The sequence below is a fragment of the Anopheles gambiae genome, chromosome 2 (assembly GCF_943734735.2).
Source record: "Anopheles gambiae chromosome 2, idAnoGambNW_F1_1, whole genome shotgun sequence".
In the NCBI taxonomy this organism is placed as follows: domain Eukaryota; kingdom Metazoa; phylum Arthropoda; class Insecta; order Diptera; family Culicidae; genus Anopheles; species Anopheles gambiae.
The window spans coordinates 70,617,941-70,641,889 of NC_064601.1; the positions used below are offsets into that span (position 1 = coordinate 70,617,941).

Genomic DNA, 23,949 nt, shown 5'->3' on the forward strand with positions numbered 1-23,949 from the left:
AAGTATTTTATTTCAGAAATAATCAAATTTGATCATTTTAAACAAAAACATGTGTACCGCCATATCCATACCAATGGCGATATGCTGGACCCGACAGACAAAGAGAGCGAAATTTACAGGCGAGGGGCATGTAGAAACAGGGGGAAGGGGTTCGGTCGATTTTGTATTGGCCGCCATAGTCGAGCGGAAGCGATTTTTTTCCGAATTGAGAGTGAGCGCGCGCAGCGCTCTCTCGCATGCCTTCAAATTACACGGGGCGCTCTCGCGATACAAAACAGCTGATCAGCTGATACCCCCTCCCTCCCGTTTTTTTCCTCTCGCGCTGCGCTGGATGCGCGGATCAGCTGTTCTTGCTCTCTCGCGTTTCTTTCGGTTTGCGCTGCGCTGTTGCCGCACTTGCGCGCTGCGCTGAACACCCCCTCCCCCTCGTTTCTTTCGTTGCGCGTTGTGCGCTGTGCGCTTTCGTTCACTTTGATTTGCTGCGTAATAAAATCGCATGCATCGAAATAAATTTAATTACATCAAACTCGTTTGATATTTTAACACTTTATTGAAACTTAAGGCACAGTTCCACACATCGCTAACCACAATCTTGCCACAAAACCACACATATTTTTTATTATAAATAATTTAAAAAAATCGTCACTTCAAGCACCCGCTTTACTGGCTGTATGTTGTTCATGTTGAATACTGTAAAAAAAAGCATTGAAATAAAGCAACATAATTTACATATTCATGTTGAATTATGAAAGATTAATGCTGCTTTATTTCAATGCGCACAACACTTTATCAATAGAACATACGGCCGAGGCCGTAATAATGTGAATTGAAATAAACAACACTTCAACACTTCACTTCAAATTACATCGAGCGCCCGGGACTTAGGCTAAAACGCGCGCGGCCTCACACTGCGAAGGCTTGAACTGTACTGACGATTTTGTGTGGTAGCAAGAAAGGGAACGCACGAGGAACACTCGCTGCACTAGTGCGAGCGAGACACCGACACCAGCAAGCCGCTGCGAGAAAACCAAACTGAGCGCGCTGGCTGAAAGTGAACACACACATTCACACATGTGTGATTGTGTGAGTGCGAAAACTGTGTAGAAAGCAAAAAACGCTCTCGCTGCCGCGTAATTCCGCGTATTTCCAACCGTCTCCCCCTGCTTCTACATGCCCCTCGCCTGAAAGACGCACACTTTTACATTCTCTTTGCTAGTAGGGGAGATATTGGTAACGTGCTGCTGTTTCGGCTTAAGAAGCTGCTGGTATTTCCTTCCTCTGCTGTTGTTCGATGGTAGTCGAAAGATGAAGGGCTCGCGCACCCGGTTTGCGTTCAACAGCAATGGATTCCAGCAACTTCTTCAGTGAGTGACTGCTTCAACAACCAACAGCATAAGCAAATGTTATTAACACATCTAATACTGCATACACTTTTAGGAATAACAAAAACGCCCGCACAACCAGAATGCAGTACCAAAAAATGGTCGACAAGTTGGAAGATGTCCCCGACATCGCTAGAGGGATGTTCAAGGGTGACCACACCGCTTTTTGGGAAGCGATGGCCGAGCATCTTAACGCCCTTGGACCGCCAATTCGAACGGGTGCAACGTGGAAGCGGGTAAGATTAAAAGAGCAACAATACTTATATACATTTTGCTTTTAATTTTCGATGTCTGGTTTTACAGGTATGGTTCGATTATAAATGTGCGGTCAAAAAAAAAAATCTGCGATTTAATAAAGCTACTGGTGGCGGGCCGTTCCATCAACGGCCCTTAAACGACGTGGAGGAACGAGTTGCTGACTTGACCAACTTAAAGGCCACAATAGAAGGCAACTCTAGCCATTCTTTCGGCGATCAGCTTTGCACGATGGACAGCAACAACAACAATTACAACCAATTGTTGGCGATTAACAATAACGAGCCAAACATAGAACACGAGCAGCCAAATAGTGAGATGGCAAATAACGAGCAGCAAAACCCGGTGGTAACCAAAGCTCGACAGAAACGAAGCCGGAAGCGCAGAAACACCGTAGCGGTGTTGCGCCAAAACGAAGAGCTGCTACAGCTCTTGAAGCGCAACATAGGGGCGCAAAAAGAATCTACCGCCGCTCTAACGAAGGTAGCTGACGCAATAGAGAATGCAACAGCAGCGCTGAAAGAGGCTATGGAACGCCTGACAATTGGTTAAAAAAAATTCATTATCTTTAAGTTTTTAGTCGTTAGTTTATGTTTAATTTTATTGATCAGCTGAACTGTGATGCATTTTGTGAACTTTTGTGATGAATAAAAAATAAAAACTTGAACTCAATCGCTAACTTAGTTGCGTTGCCTTTTATTCATCTGAGCTTAGATCTTCCAATCCATACGCAATACACATGTTGTGTAAGATGCAACATACGTTCGTTATTTGAGTTGCTTTTAACGGAGTGTAGTGCAACTCTCGAGCACCTAACAAACACCTAAATCTATTTTTAGCAACCCGATCGCACGCTCCACTATTTCTCTACCTAAAGAATGGTTTTTATTAAAGGCAGCTTCTGTTGTGTTTGGAGTAGGATTACGTTTTGGTGTTATTAACCATGGTTTTGACGGGTATCCAGAATCACCAGTGAGAATTTAAACGATTATTTACATAAACAAATACCCATAGGATGGTTTAATGTATTACCTAGTAGCTTGAATGCAGTTTCTCCGCTTCGATGTTTTGTTTCGAAAAAGTTGTCCATTCCACTTACATTCCAAATATGTGAATCGTGATTGACTCCTCCGAATTTGGCATTCACATACCGAAGTTTCATGAGATGGTCGCAAATCTACCGGTACGAAGAAAAATAATATTGAAGTTTACAACATAAGACAAAAAAACTGAAAGCTTTACTTACAATCATCGCGTTTATGCTGTAATAGTCCTTCCGGTTATAATGCTAATCGTAATCGTCCACTGGTGCAATAATTTTTATGTGTGTTTCATCAACACACATCACCAGAAATTGAGAAGAAGTATCGTCGTGCATCTTGTTGCTCATTTGGTTCCATCGCTAAAGAGATCCATTTGTTCCCAAGAGTTTCTTCGATTACGTTCAAGCACTTTGCAAAGGCTACCGAGAAAGTAGGTTGGGCAATAGTTATTTTGTAATCATTACCTGTTCCATTTTGGTAGCTGCCTTCAGCTAGAAATCGCAGAGCAGCAGCCAAAATTTCATTTGGCTTAAGCCCCTTTCCCTTAACCGGTGGGAACTTGGGCTCGATCTCCGCCAGAATGTCAAGGAAAATTTCCTTCGATACACGAAAATTTTTCTTAAATCTGAAAAGAACAATCACATATGTTTAACACGGTTTGCACAAATGAGCCGCATGCTTAACTCACGCTTGGTTAGAAAGCTGTAACGGGTCGAAAACACTTCGAAGCAGTCGGCGCTGTTTTGCCAGATCTACCGTTGTTTCTTCTTCACTGCTGTTATCGTCACTTACGAAGTGGGAGAAAATCATTTCGATTTTTAAAACAAGGATTGTTGTTAGCTTGCGAAACGTATGTATCTTAATTAAACTTGTTTACTTTTTTTTACGTTTACGTAGGCGTGTTGTACAGATAGGTGAACGCACGTTTGAAGTCGTCCCACAATTCACCTATCTTGGGTCAAAGGTCAACAACGACAATAGCATGGAAGCTGAGTTGCACGCAAGGATGCTGGCTGCCAACCGGTCATTCTACAGCCTGAAAAAGCAGTTCACCTCAAAGAACCTGTCGCGACGGACGAAGCTGGGAATATATAGTACCTATATAGTACCAGTACTCACATATGCCTATGAGACATGGACACTGTCCAAATCTGACGAAACCCTCTTAGCCCCGTTCGAGAGCAAGATGCTCAGAAGGATACTTGGCCCCGTATGTGTGTGTAGGGATTCAGATGGGATCGGAATCAAACTAATCGAAAGCGATCTAAATTGCAGCTTATCTAGAGCTAAACTTATCTAGAGCGAGCATAGATGTAATTAGAGTTAAGTTAGGAAGTAAGAAAGAATAAACGGTCTCTTTGATCGACAAACCACCGAGTAGTACGGTTGACTGTGTGAAGCTCCCATATGTGGAAGGACAATGGAGGAGACGCTATAATGACGGGCTATACGAGATGTACGGCGACCTCACTGTCGTACAGCGTATCAAGCTCGCCAGGCTCCGGTGGGCTGGCCATGTTATACGCATGGAAACGGACGACCCAGCCCGTAAAGTCTTTTTAAGCCGTCCACAAGGACAGAGGAGGCGTGGTAGGCCCAAATTGAGGTGGCAAGATGGCGTGGAGGCGTCCGCCATTAAGGCCGGGATAACGGACTGGCAGACGAAGGCGCGAGACCGTGAGCGGTTTCGGACACTCCTGAGGCAGGCCAAGACCGCAAAGCGGTTGTAGCGCCGGATAACTGAACTTCCCCAACTGTCTATTTTTTCATCACCCCTATATGAATGATAACTGTTAAAGTCTCCTTCAATTATCTTCTTTTTGCCGAAATTTGTTATTTGTTTTATCGTTTCTTCAAATTCACACGTTGTTACTTTCTTCGAGGCATTGAAATTATATTAATATTCAACTCGGTTAGTTTTATTCCGGTTAACTGTATAAATTTGCAGCTTTATAGTTCTGGTATTCTTTTAAATATGATTTTTTTCAATAATAATGCATTTTTTGCCATAACCATCCTCTCTATCTTGTCTTAATTTGAATTAATTAATTGAATCCATGCAGACATGCTATTGAAAAATTTCCCTTTATTAAGAATTCTCTAAGTTCATTCTTGCAATTTCGTAAGCTTTGTTCATTATTTTGGGAAAAGTTTTATATTTCCATTTTCTTTTTATTAGCGAGTGTTATTTTTTAATGTTTATCTGTCTGTTTGTTTGATATTTTGCTTTATTTCTGTTTTACTTTTATTTGGAAGCCAATGAGAATTGATTTCGTCGCTCATAAAAGCTGCTATTTCCTCCTCGCTGGTTTCTATTTCTATGATATCTATTTCAGTAGTTTTGTGCAATTATTTTGTGCTACTTATTATTCTGCTTGTCTGTGAATGTGGGAGTTATGTTCTGCATATTTGTGTTGTGTTCGTTTTCCATTGTTTTTGGTGGAGGTATATCTTTTGTGTTTGGTTGGTTGTTAATCATTTGTGCGAACATTTTATTTATGTAATTTCTGGGTACCGCTGGTACTAGCGCTCTTCTCATTTCTCTCGCTTCTTTCATAGTTAGTCTATTTTTTGTTTGGATGTTTTATATTTTGACCTCTAAGTATACTGGACAATTTTTTCCAATGTGCTATGGCTTTCTTCACATTCAATGCACCGTTCGACTCCATTGCAGTTTTCATGGTATTCCTCGGCGCATTTTGCGCATTTCTTTGTTCCCCGGCAGTTATCTTTTTTATTTCCTAACGGAAGGCATGTCATACACCCCATCGGTTTCGGATAGTATTGTTCTACCAACACATCGTAGTAATATCCAACGTCCACACGTCTCGGTATTACTTTTTTGTTGAACGTTAGTGATATGTCGCAGGGAATATATCTTGAGAAAAACACAACTGCTTTATTCCTTAGTTCAGAATGGAATCGTCTTTATTCACTCAATGTGTACTCTGATCGAGTCTTGCAATGTTACTGCGTTATGCGTGTTACTATGCAACATCTCCCCCCTTAATTCACCAATACGGTTCAAACCTGGCTGGTGGCCTACGAATTCTTCGAGGTCTTTCCGCTTTCACGGGTTGAGCAGAAGATGCAGGCATCGGTGGAGTGGCTTGAGTAGTAACTGTGGACGATGATGTTTGCCAATTTTCTCCTTCAATTTCTTCAGCGGACTCTTCATCAGCTGAATAGTAATGTTCTTGTTCAGTCATTTCAATTGAGTTTTCAACTGCCTGTGGAGTTCCCAATTCAAATTCGTCAAAGAAAATAGTTAACAAATTTCCAGTGTCGTGACAATTTCTATTTCCACACGATGTTTCCTCCTGTAGACGCTTCTTCAGTTGATTTGCATGTGAGCGAATAATTCGCTGGTTGTCTTCCAAAAACACGTTGTAATTCACTCTACCGACTCGTTCGACTATTGATGCCGGTTTCCACTCCCAGGAATTATTGCGGTAGACTTGGGCATAAACCGCTTCTCCAGGATCGAAGAATTTTCTACCAGCTTCTGGCTTTTCATTTCGTGACCGTGAAACTGGAGGTAGTAATAATGACTGAACTGTTCGAATAGGCCGCTGAAACATCAATTCAGCTGGAGACTTATCTGGTGTAGGTGTGGTTCGATAAACTTGCAAAAAAGTCTGCAAAGCTTCATCTAAAGTCTCTCCTCCTGCTCGAATTTTTCGCAATGTACGCTTTAGTGTGTCCACGAAACGTTCTGCCAAACCGTTTGACTGCGGATGGTATGGTGCAGTACGGATGTGACAAATACCCAATTGTTTGCAAAATGCTTGGAATTCAAAGCTGGTGAACTGGGTACCATTATCAGAGACTATAGTTTCTGGAACACCAAACGTTGCGAATGATTGCGTTAAAAACTTGATAGTTGTCTTTGCTGTTGTAGTTTTGGTTGCATATACTTCTGGCCATTTTGTGTATGGATCAACTACAACCAAAAAATACACGCCATCTACAGGACCGGCATAGTCCACGTGTACCCGTGACCATGGCTTTTCCGGCACAGGCCAAGATTCAGGTGTTTCTTTGATTGGTGCTTTGCCAGCAGTGCAACATGAAGTACAACGCCGGACAAAGTTTTCGATATCGACATCCATTCCCGGCCAGAAAACGAAACTTCGAGAAATGGATTTCATTCGCACCATTCCAGGATGACCGCGATGGAATTGTTGAAGTACCTTTTTCCTGTAAATGTTTGGAACAACAACTCTGTTGTGAAACAAGATACATCCATCTACATGCGTTAACGAATGTAGTCATTTGGTTGATAACGGTTTCAAGGTTTTCATTGTTCATCCTTGACGCTAATTCTCGTTAGCTTCAGAATCTCGTGAGCTTCGGGTTCCGGGTTCAGTAATAATCCTCGTCGCCAAAATGATATGTCGCAGGGAATATATCTTGAGAAAAACACAACTGCTTTATTCCTTAGTTCAGAATGGAATCGTCTTTATTCACTCAATGTGTACTCTGATCGAGTCTTGCAATGTTACTGCGTTATGCGTGTTACTATGCAACAGTTAGTATTGCTGTTCTTGTGTTAACGTATTTGCTTTCCTTATCTTTTCGATTGACGATGTAAGCCTCCTTTACTTTGACTTCCTTTAGTCCCTCTACAAGCTCCTGTTCTGTCGTCGCTATTCCTATGTATTGAGGGTTTCATGCTCGTAAACCATTGTATTGCCTAGGTTTAGGTTGTATTTCGCTAGTTTATCAGCCTGGCGTTTGCTTTTCACTAATACTAATAGACGGCCGTCTCTCTTTTTTTTTTAAGTCGATCTTCTAATGCGGCTTCCAAACGCTTCTGCATGAGGCTTTTGTCTTTGACTGGGTTTTCCTTTGTGCCTTCGATGACCATAAAGACTTCCTCCTCTGTTAATATATCACACAAGTCTACTCTTTCTCCTCTGAACTTTCTTTTCTTTTGTTTTTTTTTGGTGATATTACTGAGCTTATGTATCTAGTACGCCATCTGTCGGGTAAAGTAGGTTAAAGATCTAGCTGATCTTGACAGATAGATGTTTACAAATAACTATACTGTTTAGAACGTATGTGGTATATATCGTGCCAACAGAAACATTAAATCAAAAACCGGTGGCCAAATACAAACAAGCAAAGAAAATATTAGAAATGGTTGCAGATTACTACATAATAGAGATTAATAAATAAATATCACATATGGTAGCCTTCAGAATAAAAAAAATGTAGTCTGTTTACTGGATAAAATACAAGGAAAATCTATATTTGCGACTACCAACAATTTCATTATACTAACAAACAAATGAATAAATAAATTAATAAATAAATTTGTAAACGTAGCTAAATTCTCTCTTCACACTTTTCATACAGAAAAAAAGTTTGGCTTCTTCAGTTTTCAAGCGGCAATTGAACTGGTTTATTTTTACCATTTGATGTGATATCTATGATATCATATCTATGATATCTATTTCAGTAGTTTTGTGCAATTATTTTGTGCTGCTTATTATTCTGCTTGTCTGTGAATGTGGGAGTTATGTTCTGCATATTTGTGTTGTGTTCGTTTTCCATTGTTTTTGGTGGAGGTATATCTTTTGTGTTTGGTTGGTTGTTAATCATTTGTGCGAACATTTTATTTATGTAATTTCTGGGTACCGCTGGTACTAGCGCTCTTCTCATTTCTCTCGCTTCTTTCATAGTTAGTCTATTTTTTGTTTGGATGTTTTATATTTTGACCTCTAAGTATACTGGACAATTTTTTCCAATGTGCTATGGCTTTCTTCACATTCAATGCACCGTTCGACTCCATTGCAGTTTTCATGGTATTCCTCGGCGCATTTTGCGCATTTCTTTGTTCCCCGGCAGTTATCTTTTTTATTTCCTAACGGAAGGCATGTCATACACCCCATCGGTTTCGGATAGTATTGTTCTACCAACACATCGTAGTAATATCCAACGTCCACACGTCTCGGTATTACTTTTTTGTTGAACGTTAGTATTGCTGTTCTTGTGTTAACGTATTTGCCGTCCTTATCTTTTCGATTGACGATGTAAGCCTCCTTTACTTTGACTTCCTTTAGTCCCTCTACAAGCTCCTGTTCTGTCGTCGCTATTCCTATGTATTGAGGGTTTCATGCTCGTAAACCATTGTATTGCCTAGGTTTAGGTTGTATTTCGCTAGTTTATCAGCCTGGCGTTTGCTTTTCACTAATACTAATAGACGGCCGTCTCTCTTTTTTTTTTAAGTCGATCTTCTAATGCGGCTTCCAAACGCTTCTGCATGAGGCTTTTGTCTTTGACTGGGTTTTCCTTTGTGCCTTCGATGACCATAAAGACTTCCTCCTCTGTTAATATATCACACAAGTCTACTCTTTCTCCTCTGAACTTTCTTTTCTTTTGTTTTTTTTTGTGATATTACTGAGCTTATGTATCTAGTACGCCATCTGTCGGGTAAAGTAGGTTAAAGATCTAGCTGATCTTGACAGATAGATGTTTACAAATAACTATACTGTTTAGAACGTATGTGGTATATATCGTGCCAACAGAAACATTAAATCAAAAACCGGTGGCCAAATACAAACAAGCAAAGAAAATATTAGAAATGGTTGCAGATTACTACATAATAGAGATTAATAAATAAATATCACATATGGTAGCCTTCAGAATAAAAAAAATGTAGTCTGTTTACTGGATAAAATACAAGGAAAATCTATATTTGCGACTACCAACAATTTCATTATACTAACAAACAAATGAATAAATAAATTAATAAATAAATTTGTAAACGTAGCTAAATTCTCACTTCACACTTTTCATACAGAAAAAAAGTTTGGCTTCTTCAGTTTTCAAGCGGCAATTGAACTGGTTTATTTTTACCATTTGACATCACAACTTTCATCGGGTTGCATCACCTCGCTTCACTCTCAACTGTCAGAGGTTGACGTTTGGGCCCCTAATTTATAAACTCATTAATTATTCAATTCATTAATCAACAAATAAATAGATACAAAAATAATTTACATAAACCAACTATTTAGTGAATAGTTTAATAAATACAGTCATTATCCGATATACGCTATCGTATGGGACCGAGCACAATGGCGTATCTCGAGTTTTCGCGAATAGCGGATTCCTGTTGAAAAATAGTTTACACTACTGGTTCGAGGGTTGAAAAATATCGCCACAGAGTTTAGCATTAAAGTGTTTTGTTGTTAAACAGATATCTTTTGCGAAAATTCAATGCAAAATGCTTTAAGAACATTAAGGAAATTCAATAAGAGCATAAACTATTTCAAGAATTAAAATATTTGCAAAAAACATATGGAACTGTCAAATTTAGAGGAATCGCGTACTGCGAATTCGCGTATATCGAGTATCGCGTACTGCGTATAATTGCTGTAATTAAATAAATATTATCGGCACAAACACAACAAAAATAAAACAAATTAATGAAATGTCTCTGTTGAAAACGGTGTGGATTTTTTTTTAGATAACACTTATTTTTTATTGTGATGATGGTGATTCAAAAAATTAGTCCACTGTTACAGATTTCCGTTTTCAACTAAAAGGGCGAGTGCAGGCGCATCGTACCTTTTTATCGCCAAACTTATCGTTTTCCCTCTCTTTCCTCTCGCTCGCTTGACTTCCCTCATACTCTTTCTTCATCTTTCCATTTCTTCTCTCGCGCTGTGACCTGGCAAATTGTTGGGCACTCACGAGTTTCCAACAGTCTCATTGATTGATTTTCATGAGAATAGGTAATGTACAGACTAGTTCAATATTTTTCTCTTTTTTTTGCTTTTTTCATGTTGATTTAGATGTTTTCGCTTGCTTTTCATGAGATTTTCGGTGCTACTTTTTAAATTAAGAAAGTGCATTCTAACAATCATAGGAAGATGAGGGCCTCGCTCTGAACTCCCTCGTCACAACGGGTTCGGTCGTTGCACGATCCCGGATCCTTGCCGATCACACATACATTGAGTATGTTCCACCTTCTTCTTCCCTTAGTCCCGACCCTACAAACCCTTTTTCCATCCAATCCTTCAGTCCCAGCGAATCGTTTCAGTCCCAGCCATCCTCCAACCTAAACCTAGCCGTTTCTAACGCATATGAGTCGATAGAACTACCTTCCCGTGATCGCTCTCTCGAGTATATTTGTGTGCGCGTCGCCTGCAATAACGCACATCTGTACGTCATGGCAGTATACATTCCACCGCAGCTTAGCTCCGAGATATCGACTCTTCGCTCTCTACATGATTGTATCAGCGGCTTCACTCTCACACTGAAGCCTTCGGATCAGCTGTTTGTTATTGGCGATTTCCATCAGCCTAGCAAAAGCTGGTCCACAGCACCTCGTTTTTAACCTGTCCGCGAACGTTTATACAATAAAAGTGCTCGCGATCGCTGTACGAGATGAATCCCGAAGGAAGTGCCCCAATCGCGCCGAAGACGACTCCCCACGCGCCACCGGCACACGTCAAAGCGGAGCACGAGGAAAGGCATGTGGTTTCAAAAATCAGTTTTCCTAATTTCGATGTGGATGATGTGGACACATGGTTCCTCTGCCTGGAAGCGGCTTTCAACGTCAACGACGTAAAATCGGACAAGCAGAAATTCAATACGGTCATCGTGGTGCTCGGCAACCGAGCCAAATACGTTTACACTGCCATTGCAAAGTGTAACAAAAGTGAGAATAACGATCGTTACATCACGATGAAAAACGCCGTACTGGAGTATTTTCAACCCTCGGAAAACCAGCGGCTAACCAACCTCCTTTCCGGTGTTTCGCTGGGCGACTACAAGCCCAGCATGCTGCTCTCCGAGATGCGAAGATTGGGCGGAGAAGGATGCTCCGACAGCGTCCTTCTTAACATCTGGCTTCGTGCACTACCCAACACAATGCGGTCCATCATTTCCGCCTTGCCCACCGCTACACTCGACGACGCATCGTGGCTGACAAAATCATGGAGGCGCCACGCACGGAGATTGCACCTGTACGAAGAGAGACCTCCCACACGCATCACACACCGAGAACATCATCGGCTATCGCAGCACTCGAAGAACGGATCGAGCAACTCTCCCGGAGACTGGACGAAGTTCTCTCGGTCGATCGACGCGCAGCTCATCACACAACCCGTTCCCGCTACACATCAAGGTCAAGGGACAGGAGAGGACAACGACCTACGCACTCATCACGTGATCATTGGAAGCCGTCCTCGTCACGCAGATGGATTTGCTGGTATCAGTACCGGCACGGAGCGAAAGCGGATAAATGCGAGAAGGAGAAGGAAGGCGACAGCACCATCCAGTGCATTTTTTTTTCGAAGAAGGCATACCGGTTCACGTCAGGAACAAACCGTAAGTAGTGACACCCGCAAACGCGTAACATTTTCTTTCGAGACACTATGTAAACCGAAAAAACCGCTCAACACAAATAATCGTAACACATTTATTATTAAGAAGAAAGGTTACACTAATCACTTCCCCGGTAACACTCCGAATCATACACTCCCTGAAGCGCCCGTACATATTCAACGAATTCACTTAGTGGACAATAGTTCGTACAATTGATACATGATCGATACAGGCGCCGAAATATCGGTTATTCCCCCTACTATGCGTGAACGGTTACACGCAAGCAAACGCACACTATTCGCCGCGAATAACACTACGATAGCAACTTTCGGCACAAAACGTTTAACTGTTGACCTTGGGTTAGCACGAAAGTTCACGTGAGAGTTTGTAATCGCCGATGTGGGCAGCCCAATCATCGGTGCAGATTTTCTCGGCCATTTTGATTTGCTCGTCGACGTGAAAAGAAAGAGATTAGTAGACAATAGAACGAAAAGCGAGATTCTCAACATAAATGCAGCTGATACACCTACCATTAAAGCTTTCTCGACCCAAAATCCATTCGTCCCAATATTGCATGAGTACAGCGATATCACCAAGCTAAACCAGTTGAAAAAACCTTGCCACAAGGTCGAGCATCAGACTTTAACAACGGGCTCACCAGTATTGAGTCGCCCGCGCAGGTTGCCTTTTGACAAATTGAAGGAGGCTAAGGCTGAGTGGTAAAAACCCAATACCGCGCTGTAAATAAACCAGTGACAGTTCGAACATGCATGCGACCTGGGCACTGTGGGCCGCTCCACACTCTTTGTGTCAGTTTCAATTGGTGTTGTTTTCATTTATGGCGGTTTGTTTACATTTCGTTGCGGTTATCATCAGGTTTCCGTGGTTCGATATTCGGTCGAGCTTTCTTTTCGTCAACCTCATCGTGACGATCGTGGTGCTCGGTGGACTGTTGGCAACGATCGAAAAGCATCTCCCCACTGCCATCCGGCAGACGTTTGCTGCCCTCTGGTCGGTGGCCGGATTTGCCGTCATGATGTAGCCAGCGCGGGACTACGTAATCGCCTTCCTCGATACGTTGGCAACCAACAAGCATATGGTGCGCACCACACCTACCGAGACGATGGTTGCCATGACGCTGATCACGCTGCAGTGTTTGCGCCGGTTCCACAAGACCTGGTTCGTGCAGGTGTTCTCGAGCAAGCTGAAAATCACCCACCAGTGGTACGTGGAACACTTTCACAACTATCCGAAGCAAGCTCGTCAGGAAAGCACTCGTCCCGTTCGTTCTGTGAGATCGACGGTGAGGGTGCGGATAATATCGTTCTGGTTGTTGGGCTTTTTTGAGGATCGAAAAATGGTATGGTTTGTGTCCGGCTTTTTTTTAGGTTGCTGGTTCCCGGCTGATGGGATTCAGCTGGTTTTCCTGGATCGTCTGTGAATGCCTTGTTCCACGGACTGGTCGTCGATGCACTCGAGCATCGTTAAAAAGAAACATTTAAGTTTACAAATTTTGTTACCGACTTGTACTGGTGATGTGAAATAACTTACCGCAGGGGAGACCCCACGATAAGAGACGTTTCCTTTCTTATCGTGAACACTGTCGGATGGTTGGCGTTGTAGATTCCTTTTCCCACTGCCACTTAAATCCGGATCGACGCGTAGGTCGGTGAGCTCGTGCGGCAAGAGGCATGCAAATAGGAAGAAAAATAAAAAATTTTAATAAAATGCCTACATTGTCTCTTGCAAACCGATCGCTATGATGTATCAATACTTACCGCAGGGGAAACCCCCTCGACTAGTGAGGTGTGCTACCGCTTCGGGAAATCGGTCGGATGGTATGCGGTGTACTTGATCTATCCCTTATCCCGCTTGCCACTTACAGGGTTTCCCACGATTTATTGATTGGTTCCCATCAATTTTTGGTGGGTTCCCATATTTTTTTGGTGCGTTCCCACGATTTTTTGGCCGTTTCCCAGAATTTTTGGGTCTAATTGTATTGATATCCAATCGGAAAATACCAATAAATTATGGGAACAAACCAAAAATCGATGGGATACGATCAAAAAATCGTGGGAACGCACCAAAAAATCATGGGAACTGACCAATAAATCGTGGGAAACCCTGTAAAACCGGATCGACGCGTAGGTCGGCGAGCTCGTGCGGCAGGAGGCATGCAAATAGGAAGAAAAAAAAAATTAATAAACTGCCTACATTGTCTCTTGCAAACCGATCGCTATGATGTATCAATACTTACCGCAGGGGAAACCCCCTCGACTAGTGAGGTGTGCTACCGCTTCGGGAAATCGGTCGGATGGTATGCGGTGTACTAGATTCATCCCTTATCCCGCTTGCCACTTAAAACCGGATCGACGCGTAGGTCGGCGAGCTCGTGCGGCAGGAGGCATGCAAATAGGAAGAAAAATAAAAAATATTAATAAACTGCCTATATTGTCTCTTGCAAACCGATCGCTATGATGTATCAATACTTACCGCAGGGGAAACCCCCTCGACTAGTGAGGTGTGCTACCGCTTCGGGAAATCGGTCGGATGGTATGCGGTGTACTTGATCTATCCCTTATCCCGCTTGCCACTTAAAACCGAGCTCGTGCGGCAGGAGGCATGCAAATAGAAAGTGTTAGGAAAGGAAGGAAATTGGGTTATCATCTCGTGCAAGCCGATCGCTATGATCTAGAATTACTTACCGCAGGGGAAAACCCCAAAAAAAAATCGATGTTTTCAACTGCGCTGCCTAAAAAACAAAATCTTAGAAAGGGATTTGTTTTAAAACTTAATTTCTTTTTTTTTTTACAAGGAGGGGAAATGTAGAATGCACCTTAGCAAGGTGCCATCAAAACCTCCTCCTTGGGTCCGTTTCGCAGCTAAGCTTCTCTGGACCAAATGAGAATCTGCTTTGAGTGTACCTTCTTAAAAAAAAGAAAACTAATTATTAAAAATGTTCGATTTGGTTCCCCAAGGCATCTATCAAGGCGACAAACACATCATCATTGCATTTCCGGAAGATATGCTCAGCAAAATATTTGTCCATGTTGCTTTTAATATTAGTGCCTTGTTTTCTCAAAAATGCCTTCAACCATCTCCAAACATTCTCAATCCGTTTTGTATTGATATTGTTATCATCTGGATTGAGGAAATTTCTGGAGTGGTTGACACATTCGTGGGGATATCCAAGCTCCTCCAGCCCATTATAACCTTTCCAGAGATCGGTCATAATTTTCGTTCCGGGTTCAACATGCCGAACCACCAGATCGCTCAAAACGGCAAGCGAGCGTTTCGGGACACGCTCCAGGAAAATGGCCTTAGTTTCCCGGCATATCCCACCCACAAGCCACTGAGGACCGGAGCTACCGACCCGGCCGACGTTGTACTTTCGACGAGTGATGACAGTTTCGTCGATTTCCACCGTCATGCCAGGCCCCCCTATCTTCTCTCGTGTACGATCGAATGTTTCCCAAAGAAAACTTCGGATCGTATCGTACCACGAGAGAACCGTGTTGTGGGAGAGGCCAGTCTCCAACGCACAACGAGTTGAGTTGGCCCCATTGGCCCACTCGTAACAACAACGCACAAGGCTCCTAAGCGAAGCCTTGTGGTTGGCAAATATGGACCCGGCCCGGATGCTGCTGGTCCCGCCGCATTTGTAGTCGGGACATACATACCTGTAGCCGTCGATGCTTTTGTAGGGAGTTAGCTTCATTTGCTTTGGACATCTCGGGCACAATTGAACCGGCTGCAGAAGAGCCCGCTTTTGCATCCACTCGATCGCTTGTTCACGGTCCTGAAAAATATCAGAAAGCATATCAGTATTGTAAGCCATTTTCAATTGCCTCTTTGCGCTTTGAAAAATATGCACAAGTGGCGCCAAATATTGTGTATGTGTGCGGTATATCGATGGGGATACAAACCAGGGTTAAGATATGGGTGAACAACGGTAGCACTGCTTAAATTTGCAAATGTAGGAGCTGGTTTAAAATATAATATTTATTGCGGATACACATTGAAAGGGTTTAATAATTAATGCAAAAAATAAATTTATTTACTCAACTATACTTTCGTTATATTTTTATTTAAGAGTTTTCAAATATTTTCATTTCATGAACACTGTCCGTCCCACAGTCACCTTTGCAATTACCGTTATTTTTAAAAATTCACATACGCACGCAGGCAATCAATGATATCGTAGTGTACGTGGATAGCTCGCATACCCCGACAAACAATGCGAGGGTTGGTGAGGTACCTCTCGCTCTAATTTCTCTAGTCTAGTCTAGTTGCCTCGCTTCCTCCTATAGTGATTCTGTCGAGCTGAGCTTTCACGTCCCTCACCACCGATCTCCTTCCTACCCTTCGCCTATGATCGTCTGACGTCTCGCCTGACACCTTTCGTTGTGTTGGTGCTATGCGGCTACTGTCACTGTAGAAATTAGGTTGTGTGTGTAAAAAAACGTAAACAGTGTTGTTGGCCGATCAAGTGTGGTAAGTTTTTTAATAATTAAGTTCTTAATTTTACGTAAGTAAGTGCCATTTTAGCTAAAGTAAGTAGTTGAAGTCCTGCCCAATGCGTGCTGGCTCTGTCGGAAGCGGTACGTGCATGTACCGGCATAGAAAAGTGGTGTGGTGGAGAACACAGCACAAGACAGTGTTATCCAGCGATTATAGTGATAAAGAAACATTATTTTAATAGACTATGGCCTCTTTTAACTTGCAGATATAATGCAGAAACGATATGGGCCTGCTGCAGGTGTTTGCCACTGTACGATGCATTGTATATGATTCGGTATGTTCGGTATGTAAGCGGACCACGAAAGAAGAAGAAGATTGTTTGGTGACGCTAGCGACTAGGATGCTAATCATGGTGTTTATTCCTTTTTTTGCAGCCAATTTTCCTCTATCCTGGAACGTGGGCTTACGAGGAACCATTTAAGAACATCCTCCGGAAGCTGTACGGCGACGAGTCGGGCTCTACCAGCACAACACGCTAGAGACCCAGCCGGCACCGGGTGCCTCGATTGCGCCGTCAGACAGTGTCGAGCGCGCTCGTTCACAACGTTCGAGACAGGAATTCAACCTTTCGGATCATTATCCTCCGCCTCACAATAGCTGCAGCAGCAACAGGACCGAACCGACTGCACTACTGATTGCGGTCAAATACTGATTGCGGTCCTGGCAGGAGAAAAAATCCCACAAGTGAGTTCCTTCTAGATGCACAATTGCTACATCTAGATCTGTTGTCTCTCAACCAAATATTTTATCTTTCCTCAGGTGTATCGAACAGGCTACGGACGGACCCCGAAAAGGCCATTCATTCCCAACGGCCTAAGATGTTTTTAGTGTTCAGTGGTGTGCGCGACCGTCAAAGTGTTAACATTAAATATTTGAATTAACAAGATAACACTGTTATGGTGATGTCGTGTAGATGTGCGCAAGTGGGTTAAGATTAGACTTAAGTACGCTTTAAGGCATCAATCGATATGCCTAATTTTAAGTTAAGTGTTTTGACATGCCCGTGTGTGTCAAGGGGCGGAATAAGCGCTAAGCAAACTAAGCGACCGCGTCGGGCCCCGTGGTCTTGAGGGGCCCCAAAAAAGGAACCCACCCCCCGCTCGCAAGTTAAATTGCTACTAAATCCTTCTCTAGTTTAGAATATTTCCCTGCTAGACGCTTAAACCAAACTTACATTTATGCGACTGCTTAGGGCATCCTCTCGTTTGTGCGGGTTTTACACTACATTTTAGATAAATAAATTTAGTTTATATTATCATAAAACACTACGCATTTTTAAAGAGGGAAGAAACATGATGACATATATTTAGTTTGTTAGAAGGTTCCTATGCACGTTCACTAGTTGATTTTGTTTGGACTTTTGCGGACTGCATTTCGATTGCACATGTCGCTTTGCAAGGACAGACAAAACGGTGTGTCAAAGAATGTGTAACAGATGGTAGAAAATGGGTACCTGCGGGTGAGAGAGTCCGTTTCTAATGTTTTATTATCAGTTGGTGACACGTTCAAATGGTTGTGCACAGATCACGGCCCGATCCTGAGGGTTCACCGTTGAAAGAGGCACTGTCAGCGTGTGATGTCCTCAGAGAGGATCTTGACACGGAACCGAGAGTGGTCAGAGTGGTCAGGATGGATACATACAGTGGTGGATTTGGGGTATCGGGGGCCCTTGGCGGTAAGACGAGTTGAGGCCCCCTGTAAATGGTAAATGGTGGGCTGGGAGGAGGGGGGGGGGGGGGGTGTTAGCGGCATTAAACTGGCTGTTGGGAGTTTGAACGCCGTCGGGGGGCCCTACGATCATCAGTCACAGGCTCTAAAATTGATTCGCCAGCCCCGGGGCCCCAACGTCCATCCTTCCGGGGGGGCCTTGTCGCTAGTACTCTGTCCATACGGCATACTATAGAATGGCGATCTACGGGCCCCCTTAGTCGGCGGGGCCCCAGGCGACCGCCTAGTCCGCCTACCGTTGATCCGCTACTGGATACATAAAGGATGATAATATCATGCCCGTCATAGGTTCAAGCCTCATATAGACGGTCCCCTCGTAGTAAGGACTGGCCAGCCGGATGTGTGGTACTAAAAAGACGCAAAAGCTTGCATTGGCTGGCATGACCAGGTAGATGGATACGGCAAATAGAAGAAACAGAAACAGGGAAATGGAAAGTAGCAGTCTGTAGAAGCTTAGGTTGAGACCTTTGCTGTTAAAGAAGAGGGAAATGTCGTTGCATGTGGATGGAATGATGAGGTTGTGGGTGGTTTGGGTGATGAATAGTTGGGAGCGGAGATGAATGAATTGGCGAAGCCAGTTTACCTCTTTCCATGCGTTGTATGAGGAATCAATGAAAATAGTCAAATCGTATTTGAATTATGGGTCAATTTTCGGGAAAATCAGGAAAGAAAAAAAAGCGACATTTTTTTAACACATGAGTACATTATCTCATATGGCCGTTAAAACCTGCTTACATCGGGTTGAGATCACCATTGGAGTATCACACTTGATAAAAAATCAAATTTCCGGTACGGAATTATTCCTTCACTTTCGCTCGTTTGAAATTGGCTTCATAACCGTTGATCGACATGGCGATCAAATGGCCACATCAGAAACGGCACGGAACGGCACGGAACGGCAACCACCAGCATAGCACAAATATTGCTTCAACACCAGAATTGACCGGCTTTCGCATCGTCAAGGTCACAGGTAAAACCAAATACATTACATATATATGAACCAATCACCAAATCAAGATACAACTACAACCCTACCATATACCAGTATCAGCTGATGATCTATCGCACATAAGCGAGCGGCGCGCGCAAATAAGAGGAAGAGGCCTGAAGGAAGAGAGGACAGGGGAAGGCATCGGGAGAGATAGTGTGTGTGGTCAAAATTTTTGGCCATTTAAATTTTGTCCACCAACACCGTTGCATTTTGGAGCTTTTTTCTTGCCAGAAAGAGATAGCCATACACTTGACATACAGCTGTCTCGCTCATATGACACTTCCAAGGCTCGCAAGCTCTTTAATGCGAGGGCTCTGGAGCAGTGAACTTGTATGGCGTGCGAGCCCTCGCGCGCCCTCGCAAATCGCTGTCAATTGCATGGCGGGTTATATTTTGAAAAAATCCACAAACATTGAAAAAGTGATCTTTTCGACAAATAACACCGCAACAAAAATAATTAATGAATAAGAAACAAATATTATTTATAATACCCTGAGATTTCGAGCAGATGATACCATTCGCAACCCTCACAATGTTTGACGGGTTGTATGGGAGTTCGAAAATTGCAATTAAATTATGTTTAGTGTAATATCTGAATATGTAGTAAGTCTTAAAAACTATTCTCATACCACCATAAGGTGTGTGTAAAGTTTCGTTGAAAATTATCCAGCTGTTTCGGAGGTTGCTCGCAACAAACACCGTGACACGAGATTTATATGTATAATATAATACTAGATTTATATGTACAATAATACTGTGTCCAAAAAGTAAGGTGATATTGGATGTAAATTTCGTGTGCCAAAAGTAGCCCCATGTTTTTATTTTTTGTTTGTCAATATGTATGTGTTTGACAGATCTGCCAAGTTTCAAGTCACTACATCATCCCGGCTAGGAGTGACAATTTGTTTTCGATCTGCGGCAAGTGTTTTTGTCGTTATTGATCATGTCCAAGTTTGTGGAGCAGCGCGCATGCGTCAAATTTTGTTTGCGCAATGAAATAAACGCTGCGGAAACATTACAAACATGTTACAAAAAGCCTTCAGAGAAGAATCTTTGTCGAAGAAAATTGTGTGCAAATGGTATAGTGAATACAAGAATGGCCGTGAGAAGGTCGAAGAAGAGGACCGTCCGGGGAGACCTTCCACCTCGACCAACGACGCCCACGTCGTCCAAATCAAGGATTTGGTGGTCAACAATCGTCGGTTGACGATACGAGACCTATCGGAAAGTGTTGGGATTTCAAAAGGCTCGGTCAAAACCATCCTGAAAGATGTTTTGGGGTTTTTGCAGCTGGTTTTTGCACCACGATAATGCACCCTCTAATACGGCCATCATTTTGCGAGAGTTTTTCGCAAAAACTGGTACCCATATTGATCCGCAACCGCTGTATTCACCAGATTTGGTACCAGCCAACTTCTGGCTGTTCAACAAGTTAAAACGGCCGCTTCGGGGACACCGTTTTGATACTATCGAGGAGATAGAACCCGCAACGACGGCGGAACTAAAGGGCATTCCTGCATCCGCGTTTTCCACCTGCTTCGAGGAGTGGGAGAAGAGGTGGAAGAGGTGCATTGCAACGGAAGGGGATTACTTCAAAGGTGATGACCTATATTTGGCCGAATAAAAAAAACCATTAAAGAAAAAATGCAAAGTCACCTTATTTTTTGGTCGCAGAATAATAATACATTTATATAGCTAGACAGGCAACGGTTTATTAGAGGAATGAACATGGTTGGTGTTTTCTGAAACTACGAAGTGCGTTTACTGTTTACTGAAAAAGAAACAGAAGAAAGATATTGGAGAAATTTATTAAAAAAATCTTTTCAACTATAAAACTTCTTTGTCGCTTAGGAATAGATTTTCGTGGTCTGATGTAAGAATTCATTCAGTTAGAAAAGGAAATTATTTAACAAGTTTTAACACCTGAGCGAGTATGATGAGTTGCAGAAAAAATATGGAAATCAGGGAAGTGGAAAACAAGTTATTTGTCGCATACCATATGCGATGAATTTATACGAATCATTCCCGATGCGGCAGTAAGATCTATAATAATCAAGAAATTAAAGAAGCGCAATATTACAGCATGATTTAAGATTCAACTCCAGATATCTCACAAATCGATCAATTAACTTTTATCATGAGATATTAATCATCGACTGGCCAAATAGTAGAACGATTTGTTGGATTCATACCAATTGTTGGAGATTGAATATTTGAAATTTATTAGTTCGAATTCGAACTAAATTAGAGATAGGATAGGAAATGAACTCGTAAGCATAAATAACGATAACGAAATGAACTCACAAATGAAATATGTAATGAACTCATGACAATTGAATATACAGTAGCAAACGGACATTTGAACGAGTCGCACTTCTTTTCATAACCGGCACAAATTTTTCTAAATATCGGGAAAAAACAAATTGTAGAACGTAGACGAACTTTCGTGAGGTTTTCTCACACCAATCGAAGAACATGTTGCTGTGAATTTAGAACAAGTTGTGTTACAGTTTTTAGATAAATTTGGAGTAGATTAAACCAGTCGAGGCTATGGATTAGTCGAGGCCAGTCCTTCGACAACGCAGCAATCATGGCAGGAAAATATAATGGACTGCAAATACGCCTTAAAAAACGTAATCCCAAAGCCTCAGAGAATTGTATTGAAGCAGTAAAGTAATGTATGTTCATTCAAAATTTATACACATTATTTTCTTGGTCTACACACCGTTGGAAGAGTTTACAAGAAAAATTAAACATTCTCAAAAACCATCAAATTCATTTAAAACGCATTTGCGACACAAGATGGTCGGCTATAGCGGACGCAATAAACGCTTTTATCGTGGGTATAATAAGATAAAAGAGGCAGAAAAACAAGTAACGAAATTGGAAGCTAAGTCATTGTTGAAAAAAGTGCAAGTATGATACTGCATTGCTAACAATAACATGTCATTCAATTCTTCAACGCATAAATGTTACAGCTAAATCGTTACAATCACCAACGTGTGAAGTTTTAACTGGTTCTAAATTGCTGGTATCGTTATCAAAAATTTATAGACGAATATAGACATGATTACGAAAAAGTTGTGCAACACTCAACAGAACTTTGTGGTTTATCATTTGAAACGATGCATCTAAATGAAAAGAGGAAACAAAATCAGTTAGCAAGTGAAAATGAAACCGAACGTACACTGAAGGATAAATTTAGAATCAATACTTTCTTCATGATTTGTTAAATCAGACCTAATGATAAGAGCTAAAAAATATGAATCGGTGTTAGAGCCTTTCGGTGTACTATTTGATCGGAGTGTAATGTTCGGTTCCTACGCGCCGGGTAGATCAACAGTGTTGTAGTTTTAAACATCACTCACTTCTTCTTCTTTGGCTCAACAACCGATGTTGGTCAAGGCCTGCCTGTACCCACTTGTGGGCTTTGGCTTTCAGTGACTAATTGATTCCCCCCCATAGCAGGATAGTCAGTCCTACGTATGGCGGCGCGGTCTTTTGGGGATTGAACCCATGACGGGTATGTTGTTAAGTCGTACGAATTGACGACTGTACTACGAGACCGGCATAATGTGTATAAACATCACTCACTAGTACATTTAATTAGAACAAGGCGGAGTTTCGGATGATCATTGGGAGCCATCGGCGTTCCAGGTAACGAGTGGACACAATGAATGAATTTAACACATTTGTGTTGTTTGTGCGAATTAAGATCTAAACGGCTCCACTGAACCGTGTCACTGTGCGTACTGTGCGTAACTGAGCAGTACTCGGTCTTATCTTACATCTTTATTTATACAAGTTACGAGTATAGTTAGATTTGGTTTACTTTCATTTTCTGTTTGGTGTCAATTATGCTGAAGATCAGTTTTTGAGTTTACATATGGGTGCGCTTATTCTGTAAGGTCAGTTCTGGAGTTTTGTGCTTATGCGGTGTTTTGTTTCTACGCTTGCGGGTAACGGTTCTATTTGTACACACGAAGGTACGGTATCTCCTATTTCATTATATATGACTTGATGGTTGCTATTATGCAATGTTATGGTTTTACGCTCCAAGTGCGTTCTAAAGGGTTTTGTGCTGAGTAATGTTTTTCTAACCTTTGAAAGTTAGTGTGTGGCTTGCATGTTTTTAAGTGTTTTTGGATAAGAGTTTTTCTGCTGATTTACATTTCCTGACTGAAGGTTGTAATTGTGTGTTGTGTGTTGACAATTTCTGTTATTTGAGTGTAATGAGAGTTATGTAAACTGACTATAACATATGCATGATACAGGAGTTTGAGCAATTAAAACAGATCAGAAGCATTAGCAGTATTAAAAAATATATATAATGATGATATTTAGGTTCAAATAGTTGATGATGCATTAGACCAGAGCAGAAGAAATGTATAAAATAACAAAAAATATGTCATGCACTTTCCCGAATATCTAAGTATTTTTTTTAAATTTTCTTGACTAATCCAGGTTTTTTTGATATCTAATGCATTACGCAGAAAGATCCTTTTCAACATTGAACCAAATTAAGTCTGATTGGAGAAACTCATTAGGAGAAGGCAAATTGAACATTTTTGCAGTTTCATATGTAGAGCAGGTTTTGTTGAACCATCTTGTTATGGACAAAATTATACAAGGATTTGTTATTAGTAAAGTAAGACCAAGGTGTATATATTTAGAAGGTTGATTTTTA

At 41.9% G+C, this 23,949-nt stretch overlaps 2 protein-coding genes and 1 long non-coding RNA gene across 3 annotated transcripts; 2 read left to right on the top strand and 1 right to left on the bottom strand.

The window, feature by feature from the left end:
- Window positions 1-1,135: 1,135 nt before the first annotated feature.
- Window positions 1,136-2,313, top strand: LOC133391805 (uncharacterized). The gene is made up of 2 exons (XM_061648185.1): window positions 1,136-1,618; window positions 1,686-2,313. Exons 1-2 carry the CDS (start codon window positions 1,466-1,468, stop codon window positions 2,187-2,189), a joined length of 657 nt encoding a protein of 218 aa, XP_061504169.1. The 5' UTR covers window positions 1,136-1,465; the 3' UTR covers window positions 2,190-2,313.
- A 184-nt stretch (window positions 2,314-2,497) lies between these two features.
- LOC133391996 (uncharacterized) lies at window positions 2,498-3,714 on the bottom strand. The gene is made up of 2 exons (XM_061649636.1): window positions 3,369-3,714; window positions 2,498-3,305 (listed from the first exon to the last, which is right to left on the bottom strand). The coding sequence occupies exons 1-2, from the start codon at window positions 3,488-3,490 to the stop codon at window positions 2,972-2,974; spliced, it is 456 nt and encodes a 151-aa protein (XP_061505620.1). The 5' UTR covers window positions 3,491-3,714; the 3' UTR covers window positions 2,498-2,971.
- Window positions 3,715-16,745: 13,031 nt separating this feature from the next.
- LOC133391643 (uncharacterized) lies at window positions 16,746-17,394 on the top strand. Its single transcript, XR_009765125.1, has 3 exons — window positions 16,746-16,817; window positions 16,918-17,227; window positions 17,303-17,394. It is a non-coding gene; the product is annotated as an uncharacterized LOC133391643 (long non-coding RNA).
- Window positions 17,395-23,949: the final 6,555 nt, after the last annotated feature.

Excerpts from the sequence above, each read along its gene's own strand:
- LOC133391805 (XM_061648185.1), top strand. The coding sequence starts at position 1,466 with ATGCAGTACCAAAAAATGGTCGACAAGTTGGAAGATGTCCCCGACATC. Across the intron at positions 1,619-1,685 it reads CGGGTGCAACGTGGAAGCGG|GTATGGTTCGATTATAAATG; the intron begins GTAAGATTAAAA and ends CTGGTTTTACAG.
- LOC133391996 (XM_061649636.1), bottom strand. The coding sequence starts at position 3,490 with ATGATTTTCTCCCACTTCGTAAGTGACGATAACAGCAGTGAAGAAGAA. Across the intron at positions 3,306-3,368 it reads TTACAGCTTTCTAACCAAGC|ATTTAAGAAAAATTTTCGTG; the intron begins GTGAGTTAAGCA and ends TGTTCTTTTCAG.